The following is a 12,172-nucleotide window of genomic DNA, read 5'->3' on the forward strand; positions in this document are numbered from 1 at the left end:
AGACACGAGGGTTCACTGTTTTGTTTTTCTGGGCGACCTTCCCCGTCCGTTTTGAAATGACTCCTCCAACCTTGGTGCCTTTTTCTGGGTTTATCCCGATGAACCGCCTGAAAAACAAACATGTTTGTTCAGAATTAGTTTACTCACAAAGAACATATAAATTTGCTATAATCTTAACTATTCTTGTTTTAAGATCACTTCCTTTAACTTTGTCAGGAAAGGATAGCTTTCTGAACAATCTTTTGGGGGTGAAGGATGTGATTTAATCTAGAATAAAGATATCTCATATGCACACCTTATATGCTATTTTAGCAATGTTTAAAACATTTTAACAAAATCATTTGATCATCATTTAGGTGTCAAAGATGAGGCTTCCTTCCAAGGTTTTCACCAACACTTCACCACCACCAAAGCCCTGTTTATTTCCTTGACATAGTCATCTATGGCTACTCACCGTGCTTCAAATAGTTTAAAAGAAAATGTCTTTATTTGATGCTAGATTCCGTTAATTAGGGCCAAATTGTGTTGTATCAATTAAACATGCAACATTGCAACAATGAAAAATTTTATGTAAAGCTGCATTGAAATGATATGCATTATAAAAAGTGCTATATAAATAAAAGTGAAGTGAATTGAATGTATGCATCCAAGTATTTACCTTTGAATAAATTCCAGTGTGCATGCTGCCTCAGCTTGGTATTGAAGATTGAAGTTGTAAAAAGTAGAAAAAACAGCAGCAAGCCCAGACAGAAAACCGTCTGGATGCCCTCACAAATAATATGACCCTCAAGACTGATCATCCAGTGCTGAATACAGTTTCCTGGTGTTTCACCTGAAACTTTAAAATGAAAAACTGTCAGCATCGGCATAAAAACATGAATCTACCACCACCGTATTGTAAATAAAATCATTGACAGAGCCATTTTTATTACATTTTCAACGTGTTGATCATGGACTTATCTGGGCAAACATTTAAAATGTGTATTGTGAAATTATGTTCTCAACATTGTTAATGGGTTAGTTCAACCATAAAAAGAAAATCCTGTCATGAATTACTCACCCTTATGTTCCAAACCCATAAAACTTTAATTTATCTTTAGACAAAGATATTTCTAAAATTGTTTAATAATTGTTGTCCATCAATTAAAAGTCCATAAACTCAACAGAAACAACACTGGGCAAGAAGATGACATAATTAGTGTGTGTTGTGTGTGTGTGTGTAAACTATCCTTTTAAGTGTTGAAAATAAGTAAATTAATATAAAAATTGAAAATTAAGCAAATAATTACTCACCCTGGTTGTTCAAGGCCATATGTTCTTTTTCAGATCACAAATTAAAGAAAAATTGACTACACATGTAATCTGAAATCTGGTTTCTGGACAATTGAAATCAGAAAATGATTCTATGTGACTCGTGTCATATATTCCAAGTGTTCTGGGGGTATACAAACCGAAATGTACTGTAAATTTACACGACACGAGACTCTATAGCACCACATTTCACTCCAAATCATGCTCTGCAGCATGATAACACTGCAGCAGCAATTTTTAAATATGAATTAGTTAATAAATATAATAAAGTAACACTGCAGCGGCAACAACAAAACTTTAAATGTGAATTAGTGTTAATAAATTTTAAATTACGTGTTGGGCAAAATAACACTGCAGCAGCAACAGTGAAACATGAATTAGTCTTAATGATTATTAAAAATTAGGCTACGTGCTGGACAAAGTAACACTGCAGCAGCAATAACTAAACTTTAAATATTAATTAGTCTTGAAGATTATTCTAAATTTCGTGCTGGACAAAGTAACAATACAGCTTAACTTTAATATGAATTATTCTTAATGCTTATTCTATCACTTATACTTATATCAAAACCTGGATCTATGCAAAAATAATGCCACCATTAAAGTAGGCCTAACAATACAATCACTTGTACAACAAATAAATCACCCTGAGATGTACAGATTAGGCCTACAACAAGTTTATCCCCATTTAAAAGCACAAAAAGCCCGAAATTTAGGTTTTGTGCAACGGTTTTCCGAATAATGAAAAATCAAGCTGCAACACTTTAGCGCGCTAAGACGACGATGTAATTCACATGCAACAATGTTTTTACTTATAGCTTTGCATAAACTTTGCAGAAAAATTGATTTTGGATGAAACTCACCCTGTAATCGTGAATTATCCGTGTGAGGAATCCAACTTCCCTCACGATGTCGCAGTTGCTGCTTTTATCACTGCGAATACAAAAATAGTTAGGCTACTTCCAATATCCAAAATACAAGTTAGTAACAATTGCAGATGTAATGCATTTTTCTATCACAACGAGCAAAACAAAAGGGAACTCACCTATTATAAGTATGAAGATGGATGAAAAATCCATGCGTGCTCACTGCAGCTCTTCCGATGTCAAGTCAAAAATACTGTTAAGTACCGTTTTGTTTCCCTCGAGCAATAATTACGTTAAAATGCCGTTATAATTTTTTTACGTCATATTACAAACGCAAAAAAACAGCAATGTACTGCTTTTGAACAAAACAGGAATATACTGTTGAAATTTAGCCGTAAATTTACAGCAATTTCTAACAGTGCAATTGTGTACGGTTAAGTTAAAGCCCTATATATATATTAATTCAAAATGACTGAAACCAGAACAAAATGAATTTCAGTGCTTTAATTTTCAGTATGATACTGAAAATTAAAGCACTGAAATTCATTTTGTTCTGGTTTCAGTCATTTTGAATTAAGTTTTGACATGACTGAATTTTCCACTTTCTTTAAGTTAAAAAATGTTTATATTTATTAGCCTACCTGCAGTGTTGCTTGTCAGGTACATTTTCCCAAAAAGAATAGAGCAAAATGTAATGCAATTTTTTTGTAGTGTGGTAACAAATCAAACATGAACCGGTACAAAAGTAATTTGTTTGGTGTTCATGTATATGAGTTATATTCTTTCTAGATGTATTGATATTCTTTGTTTCACTATAAAAAAAAGGTATTGTTGGTTTAACTTAAGTAACCTGGTTGCCTTAATTTTGAGCTCTTAGAAATTAGAAATTTGAGTTAATAGAATGAAGGAGACTGGTTTAATCAACAGAAACTCAAAATGCTATGTTTTCTGAACCACATTAATTATCTATAATTATATATTTGAAGTAGATAGAAATTCATTCAGGTCTGGATCAACATGAGGGTGGGTGAATGACAGATTTTTCATCAAACTTTAAAGCACTGCTTGACAGGACCGAGTTTGAGTAACCCTGCTTTATAAGAATAGTTCAATTAAAAATGTAAATTGTGTCATCCATCATTTGCTCAACGTCAAGTTGTTTCAAACCTGTATGAATTTCTTTCAGTTGACTTCCATAGTATTTTTTTTTTTTGCATGGACGTCAATGGGTTGCATAAACTGTTTGGTTACCGACATTCTTCAAAGTATCATCTTTTGTGTTTAGCAGAGGAAAGAAATAATTCATACATGTTTGAAACAACTTGAGGGTGAGTGTGACAGATTTTTAATTTTTGAAGAACTATTCCTTTAAGTATTTTTGCACAAATAAAAAGTGAACCTCACTCTGAAACATGTCTCATGTGGTGTGAAAGCGGGGCGTCTCTCCTAATAACAACCTTCCTTGCTGAAAGTCTTTGATTGCACGCAGCAGTCTTGGGACTACTAATAAGCTCAGTCTCTCATTAGTCAAGACCCCATGCCCTTCTTGCTTTCTAGTTACATAGCATATACTTTTCCCTTCATAATTCTTTTCAACGGTAAATCTGTCCTCTGGTCTTATTTTAATGTCCTTTGGTATGTTAATAATGTGTGCATGCACATACGTGTCTATATTTGCTCATACGGCATATCAAAGCTAAGAGAAAATTCGACCTGGCATGCAATTAAGAAGACGATATGTGGCAGTGATTGGCTCTGGGGCTCACACAGTGTGTTGGGCTAATTGCTGATCAAATGAGCTCATTAGAGAGATCATCTTTGAAAGACTTTCACACTAAGACGTTGAATGTTCATCTTTAATTTCCTTTTGGTGATGTTTGTGCATGCTTTTCCTATTGTTTTAAGATGGGGGGAAAAGGTAAGCCAAAACACATATCTCACAACCGTGTTCTTTACACAAAGGAATTAAAAAAAACAATCTTAATAAAAAATAGTCAAGTTTATTTATTTCTCTCTCTGTAGCAAAACTAGTCATCAACATGCGGTTATTTACATCCAGCAAACGCATGTTTATTATGTTACGTACAAGATACATCTAGAAAGGACAAACATTTTTTCCTCACACAAGACTCAATGGCATTTTAACTTGAATACACTAGTCATTCGTCTTTTTTTGTACTTTTTTCAATGCTCTGAATGTCTTTAAAGAAGCAACACATTTTAGATGCAAGTTTACAGTAACGTGCAGAAATTTTACTCCTCCACTGGTTCAGCTATCCTCATCCATTTTCCCTCTAGCTTCCATCTGTCAAATCATTTAAAGAAAATTAGGACTGTGTATGCCCCCCTCCCCATATAGTCAAAAGGCTGATCACTGCTTCCCAGCTCCACTGAATAACGTTTATGAGCTTGAGAACAAACCTTTCAGCCAGTCTGCGACCAAAAATGCTGTTCATCTGAATAGGGGAAGAGAGTGTCTTAAGGCAATTAAAAGTTGTATTCAAAACAGCTTCTATGAAATAATACATTTGTTTCTTAGAAATCGTTGGAATGTATGAATGTCTTTTGTACCAACTTTCTATCTTTTTTTGCGTAAAAAAACAATGGTATAAATACATTGAAGGGAAAAATTCAAAATGCAGACAGCGATAAGAAACTAATTCTATGTACAAGACTTCGAGTGTGTCCTCTGCTTCACAAGGGAACGCACAAATGGTAAATGCTCAAGCAGAATACTTTGAGGTACAAGTAAGACTTAATACATTTGGTGTATTGAATTAACAAAATGTCTATTTCCACCATTATGGCACTGTGATTGTTCATCATTTCTGAATGAATCTGTGTTTGCGTTCTTTAAAGGTGCAATTAGAATTTTTTTTTTGTTTTTGCTCTCTCACTCTCTAGGATCAATGATGTTGACCACTGGGATTTTAAATGTACAAAATATACAAAATAACTGTTTAGATCTAAATGTGGTTCGATGGACATGAAGATCTGATTTGTGTTCTTTCTTGGGGGTAAACTTTCTATCTGAAGCAAATAGGTAAGTGTGAAGAAATTGATTTCAGGAAAAGAAACCAGAACATGATAGGTTGGCAATGAACAGTCTTTAAGTTGTTTCCTTTCACTTTCCTTTTTCCCCTCCACCTCCTCGTCGCTCTCTTCCCGCCCCAGTCGGTTCACTGAAACATCCGGGGATGTTTCATGAAGACCCTCTGGATGAAGTTCTGTAGCTCCTCTTCGCTGTCCTGTGGCGGCTGCCTCAGAGGACTGTAGTAATCGTCTTCTCTGGTGACTACAGGAGCTCGGGCTGGGTAATAAAAGGACTGCCAACGACGTGGAGGTGAGCGGGGTTTAGGAATGGGTACGGCTTTGAACGTCCGAGGGTGAGGGAAGTAGAGGTTCCGCTGGAAGTGTGGTTGGGCTCTTTGGGGAGACTGCGCCCAGAGACGCGACTTCCGTCTGGGGGAGTAATCAAAGTCATAGTCCAGTGAGTTTCCCAGGACATCGTTGAGGGAGAAAGAGGGCTTGGAATAGTAGCGGGATTTTGGTTTTTGAGGCGGGATGTAGATGGGGTAATACCCTCTGTAGGGTTTTTGATAGAACTTGTAGGAAGGGTAGGTACGAAAGGGCCACTGCTGTCTCGTCCAAATGTCTTGCTTGCTGGGCTTGACCGAGGCCCTGTCTTTGAACCAGGTTTTCAACGGGTTCGTGTTCGGTTGAGGAGGCTTTGAGGGAGGAGGTTTACGTAACAGAGTCGAAGGTGCAACAGGGGCTGGAGGCGGCATGAGAGGACGTTGCCATGGGAGATTTTCAGGAGCATCTTTTTTCTTCTTTTTCTCCACGTCGTTAATAATGTCCACCACATCATCAGCAGGAAGATGTAGCTTGCTTGAGATCTCAATCAGCTTATCAATGGTCTGTGGGTCAATGTCATCATCGTCATCGCTAGTGTCCTCCTCATCAGAGCGCTTATCTTCTGCACCATTGTTGTCTTGGTACTTATTCTTGTCCTGTTTCACGATGTATTTCAGGAGCATGTCAGAGGCAATGTCCGCAAGCTTTTCCTCCTCCACCTTGGCTCTTTGTGCTTCCGCTGCCTGTCTGCGTACCTCCTCTTGCTCTGCTTTGGCCCGAGTTTCCTCTTCTTCAGGGCTCAGCTGTTCTTCGTCCTCCTGATCTTCCTCATCTTCTTCTTCTGGGTCAGCAAGGTTATTGGTAAAGTCATCCATGAAGTTGCCCCCGCTTTGTAAAGGCTGAATTTTGTTCTTCTCTTGTTCGATTTGCCACTTTAGCTTCTTCTTGGACAGGGCTAGGTCATGGCCTTTAGCTTTGGACTTGATGTCGTTGTTCATGAGGCCATTACGGTCCAGGTAATCGAAATACTCCCCACGGCTTTCCCTCTGTCCCGTGGACGTGTCACGCTCTCTCTTAGTGGCTGTGCTGTAGCTCTGCAGTTCCTCTAAAACAGTCTCCAGATTCTTCACTTCCTCTGGACTCAGCTGCTCTTCCTCCTCCCCCAGTTCTCCTCTCTCTGGCTCCTGCCTCTCCTCCTCCTTGATCACCTCCTCTTTGGTGGCCCCGTCCTGTGGAGCCACCTGCTCTTTTAATGGCACCGTCTGACTAGTGGTGTGGCTCGTCACTTTCTCCGTTAGCCGTTCCTCTTCCTCAACCCTTTTTCTCTCTTCTTCCTCCTCTCTTTCTTTCTCGTCTTTTCCTTGCGCTGCAGCAGCTGCCATGACCAGCTCCAGCTCTTTGTGACTGTCTCGGTCTCTGTCTGCACCCTGAAGATCCTTCTGCTTTTCCACTTCCATTCCCTCCTCTTCTCGTTCACTCATCTTTTCCTTCTGAGGTTGGTTAAGGGCCCCGAGAAGGACCGCCGCTAGGGTTCTAGGATCCACGTCTTTGAAAAGCTCATCTTCTTCGTTTTCATCATGCAGCGAGCCCTTCTCCTCTGATGGTTGAGTATATTGACTCTGTTGCTGAGCAGAGGAGGGTGCTGCATAGTTTTCACTTACTGTGTTGCTGGCTGCTGTCACTGAACTGAAGGTTGCAGGCTTGACTGTGAGACTAAATAACACGAACAGGAAAATGACGTGAACATTTAAAGTTTGTTGGCACCAGCTCATGTCCGCACGTACGTGTTGAACCTGAAAGGCAGAAAAAGTGCATAAAAAATGTTACAAAAGAGCCCTTCAAAACTGATCCCAAGGTGACCAAAAACAACTGTTTTCTATGCATTGTAGTTATATCGTGTTTTTGATATACCTTTGTCATAATTTATTTTATTTTTTTTTTAATAAATGAGCTTGAGTAAAAACAGTCATGTGCATCGTTCAGAATGAAGATTTTTCTCAGGTAAAATGGTGGACACAGCCTGAATGCAACACTCAAAAAAAGATTGTATGACTTGTAATTGATACCTGGAAGCATTTCATGAACTGTGCATTATACTGTAATGGAAGAACTAATGTCAATATAGACTTAAGGGCTATACACTCTTTATTTTTTCTTATCAAATCCACTGAGGATTTTTCTATTCTGAAGCTATTCTTCAAAGCATATTTATACTTTTTTTTCCACAAACATGGTTTAATCATAGGAGGGAGGATATTTTGTTAAGCTATAATTGATGAGTTATTGCCTGCTGCTTAGCTGATTTTGCAAAGGCGTTGTAATTGGCTCTGCGGCTTGAGCTGGTGCGGTTCGTGAGGACTCTGATGCGCTTTGTGCATGTGATTGGGCGCACACGCGGCGCGGTGCTAATAATGTATGAGGAAAAGCGCCTTAGCAGAGAGCCCTTCGGATGCGTGGGAGGTTAATGAGCAAACAATACAAGGATGATCTGAAAATCTCAGTATGACCATAAAAAGCAAGTTAGAACTAAAAAAAACAAAAACGATTACGAGTATTTCTCTCACTCATATGGAGGAAGGAAAAAAAAAACACTCCATGAAATTAGGATTTGTGCCAACTGGCTCACGAAGTTTGACAGCTGCGTGGTATGCACAATTGTCTTATTTGAATTAACAAACAACAGTCTGTGTAGCTCCTCTCAAATTTGAATAGATCAACTTTTTGTCTTATTAGAATCGTGTCTCCACGATATAACAGCAGCTCAAACAGAAACACCCTCGCCCACTTAAATGACCGAGACAATTGGGGAGGTCTCATCAACAAAGAGCGCAAATAATCCCGCTCTAAGACACCATGTGGACGCCTTATAGGCCTATAATCTTCTGTTTTGAGACTATTAGATTTAAGACCTAAACGTCTTCTATGACAAATTGAACCCAATCAAAAACATTTGAAAGACATGAAAACAGATAATGAATGTTGTGCTGTTGAATTTTCGGTCAACATTTCTCTGCTCCATATAGGCTTCTTATAGGTATGTACAATAGCCTACGTTAAATTGGACCCCAGCAGACAAAAGTCAAAACATGCAGAAGCAAAACATGTTTTTATGACACTGTCTCTCGTGCGCTTTTGTGATTGGACTCGACGTAGGTTAGTTATTTTGGGTATCTAATGCTATGGTGATGAGAAAGATGATGAAAGCATGAGCAAGGGCGTGGTAATAATTATTATGAGAGCTGTGCCATTGATCACACCTGTTACCTTAATCATTAATTATAAAAGTCATCATTGCAATATTCAGTATCACTAAAGGGTTTAATAAGTTTAATTCCTTTCCTCACAAATAATTGTTATAGCCTACTTTTTCTTTCTACATTGCTGCATTTTCTTTTTCATCAGGTTTCCCTTACTTATAGACTTAAAAATGGAAATAGCCTATATTAGAAATACATTATTACAAATGCCTAGCATTTATTATTATTATTTACATGTAAACCAATAAAGCAAAATCTTAAAAAAAACTCAGTTTGCGTTTTTAATTTATGCTGCTTCTTTCTACATTATTATATACTTCTTTTCCCACGCCTTCTGCATTACTGTTCCCTGTTACTATAAAAAGAAAGCCGGGACTTACCGGGAATCCTGTCTGGGGCAGCGCAGTCCGACGCACTTATTGTGTCCTCTTCAAACTTTGTATTAAAGTTAAATTAGTCTCGCGATTTACGAGTACGAATCCACTTCAACAATACATGCTTGCTTTGAATGTTGCTGTTTTATTTGTACAGAAATATCGTTTGTGTAAGCCGTATGGTTGGCTATTCTTGCACGGTGCTATGGGGATATTTTCAGTACCACGGTCAGCTCTCCGTGTTTTTATTTCGGCCCCAGTGTGCCCACGTGACTCTACGTCACTCTAGCTCATTGACGTCACTGACTCTCTCCATTGATAAGAATTTTGGTGCTGATCGAACCCCGAGTCTTCGCTACGCTGCAGTGCCCAGATGAATGGAAGGAAACGGGATGAATGAAATAGTACTTTTTTTCCGCCGAATAGAGAGGGCTAGACAACACGGGGAGGGCGAGACCGGTCCCTTCCAAGATGCAGCTGCAAACTGACAGCGCAACACAAAGGAACCAACAATCCTCATCAGTCATCACGATGTAGCCTACATTGCATCATTAACAAAACGCATAAATGCAATTACACCATATAATTCACAAAGGAAACAGCTGGCGCTTGAATCGTCAGTGCATGCAAAATGAATGCGTATTATAGGCTACTTGTTTTGTCTGATCTGGATTTTTATTTTACATTAGCGAGTAATGTGCCTTTCCGTATCCAGGTCGTGACGTTATATTACAGGATGTTTTGATGAGTGTTTGAAATGAATCATTATTACCATTACAATCTTTTGCAACCGTTTTTCCTTCTCTATCAGACAAAATGGACAATAAACATTTGCAGCTCGATATTCCTGGCATGTATTATGCTGGTAGCCTATATATTGTGAACCATCTAAAAATAAAAACGTATTGCGTCCAACATGCAAATTACGGTGAGACGAAGGATTATGTATTTTATCTTAAACATTCTATCGAATAGGCCTAAAAACAATTTCATCCTGCATGATAACCTGCAGAGGACAATTAACGTTAATATGGCACATCTAATGTAAAGTTATGTCTTTTCATATTTTAAGATTTCTTCAATAACTGTCAGAGTAATCTTAGTAGTCTTTGAATAAAAAGGAATTGTTAATTAATAATGTATCATTTGTACAGGAATGCTGAATTTACAGAAACCTATAGGTTTACAAGCTGTGTTAGAGAGCTTGATTGTCAGCATTTGTTTTCATTGACTCAACATCTTTCGTCCATATTGTAGGCTATTTCTTATCTATTTGAACGAACTGGCAACTTAAAATTTGAAAGGAAAATACACCCAAATAAGGGCATTGTCACTATTATTGGAGATGTTAGGGACGTTTTTTCCCCCGTACAAATAAAGTTATGGTGACTGAAGCTGTCAGTCTCTCACATTCCCATCTCCCTTTGGAATAAACAAATGGCAAAATGTTTGGCACGAATGATGAAGCAATTGTTGAATATTTTAATCAACTTTGGACATTGTATTAAAAGAACACGGTGGTGCAATAATTATTCATTTTTCATTTTTTTAAGCTGTTTGTTTCCTAAACCATAGCTATTTCTTTATAAGTATAACACCAGTGAAACTGACTTAGGGCTAGTGATCGTAAACAACTCTCTGGGAATGTACAGCAGGGATCAAGCAGGATGAGTTGCACAGGTAGGCTAATTAGTGCACTTCATGTGCCTAACGAATTTAGAAATCCAACGTTTCCAAAAGTTTGTCAAACTCTTTTCATGCAATATCGCGTTCTCACGCGTTTCCATCTTCAGACCAAGGGCAAGCTCATGCACAAAACACTGATGACTGCCTTATTACCATTGCCTTAATTTTTCTTAATCTTTTTGGCTCACTGATATTGTTAAGGGCCATTAGTTAAATTATTTTAACCGTGCTTAACCTCCTTCCTTACTTGTGTAATTAAAGAACCGTTTATCTTAATGCCATTCCTACCTCTACAGTTTTGCTCAATAATAGGCCTAGTAATGCGTAATAGCAGTCTCGAAAGTCGTTTGCAAGTGCATGTTGGTTACGTGCTTGGGCAAGTGAAGAGACGATAGTCTAATAATGGGTGTTTTCTATTAGGAAAGTTAAAATAATCCAGCCATGTGAATTTTATCAAAAAATGTATAATGTTAAACATGAACGAATTGGATTAGCGCATGGAGAGAATGAGTTGACAGAGGCTTTACATGGCTGTCAGAGAAGATAGTGTTTCTGCAACCAACTGTCTGTTTACGTTAACTTCACCCAGAGGACGTCGACTGTCTCACACACGAGAGGGCGACAGAAGAGGTACTTTCTGGCTTGGAGAATTAACAGCAATCTGTTGACAAATGACCTATCCCACGAAGATCTCTTGACGCCGAAAGAGAAATTCTTCGACCTCCATCATTTCCCCCCTGTCCTGAGTGTGTCGCAGAGAGGGAAACGCCGCGTTGGCGTTCGAACTGATCGTTTGTTCTCTCGTCTCTGTCTTGGAGTTAATGAGGCGGCATCCACCGTAACTTGGTCTTCCCCCAGATGAATCTCTCTCTACAGCAAGCATAATTTGAACACTCGAAGCCTTCCATAGGCGCTTTTTAAAAAATAAATTCATTTATAATCGATTCAGACAGCTAACCGTGGGAGGGTTGCCCAGATTGGATATGTGACAGAGGCTTCCTGCCCACGCTTACGTACAAACAAAGCGAAGCGAGTCTTGCTGACACAAGAACTATCCAAAACAGAATTCCCCTGTCAAACATACCAGCACCACCTTCCATTTTAAACATCCGTTCAACTTTTCTTAACCTTATTTGTGTAAATGTTCTAGCATGACATTTAGTGCTGTTCTAGTGAAAAGCGGAATCAAAATCCAGTCACATTCAGCTAATTAAAAAGCAGTCCCTTAATCGGCCTGGATAGCCTAGGTTACATCCATTGCTTTGTGAGTTGTTTTCCAGTTTTTACAAGTGTGCTGTAGTCCTTAGAGCCGGAAACCACC

General features: G+C 38.5%; 1 protein-coding gene across 1 annotated transcript; it reads right to left on the reverse strand.

The window, feature by feature from the left end:
• Positions 1 to 5,260: 5,260 nt before the first annotated feature.
• vgf (VGF nerve growth factor inducible) lies at positions 5,261 to 9,368 on the reverse strand. Its single transcript, XM_039679013.2, has 2 exons — positions 9,172 to 9,368; positions 5,261 to 7,327 (listed from the first exon to the last, which is right to left on the reverse strand). The coding sequence occupies exon 2, from the start codon at positions 7,304 to 7,306 to the stop codon at positions 5,357 to 5,359; it is 1,950 nt and encodes a 649-aa protein (XP_039534947.2). The 5' UTR covers positions 7,307 to 7,327; positions 9,172 to 9,368; the 3' UTR covers positions 5,261 to 5,356.
• Between the last annotated feature and the right edge of the window lie 2,804 nt (positions 9,369 to 12,172).

Source organism: Pimephales promelas, chromosome 1 (genome assembly GCF_988280905.1).
Source record: "Pimephales promelas chromosome 1, fPimPro1.hap1.1, whole genome shotgun sequence".
NCBI lineage: Eukaryota > Metazoa > Chordata > Actinopteri > Cypriniformes > Leuciscidae > Pimephales > Pimephales promelas.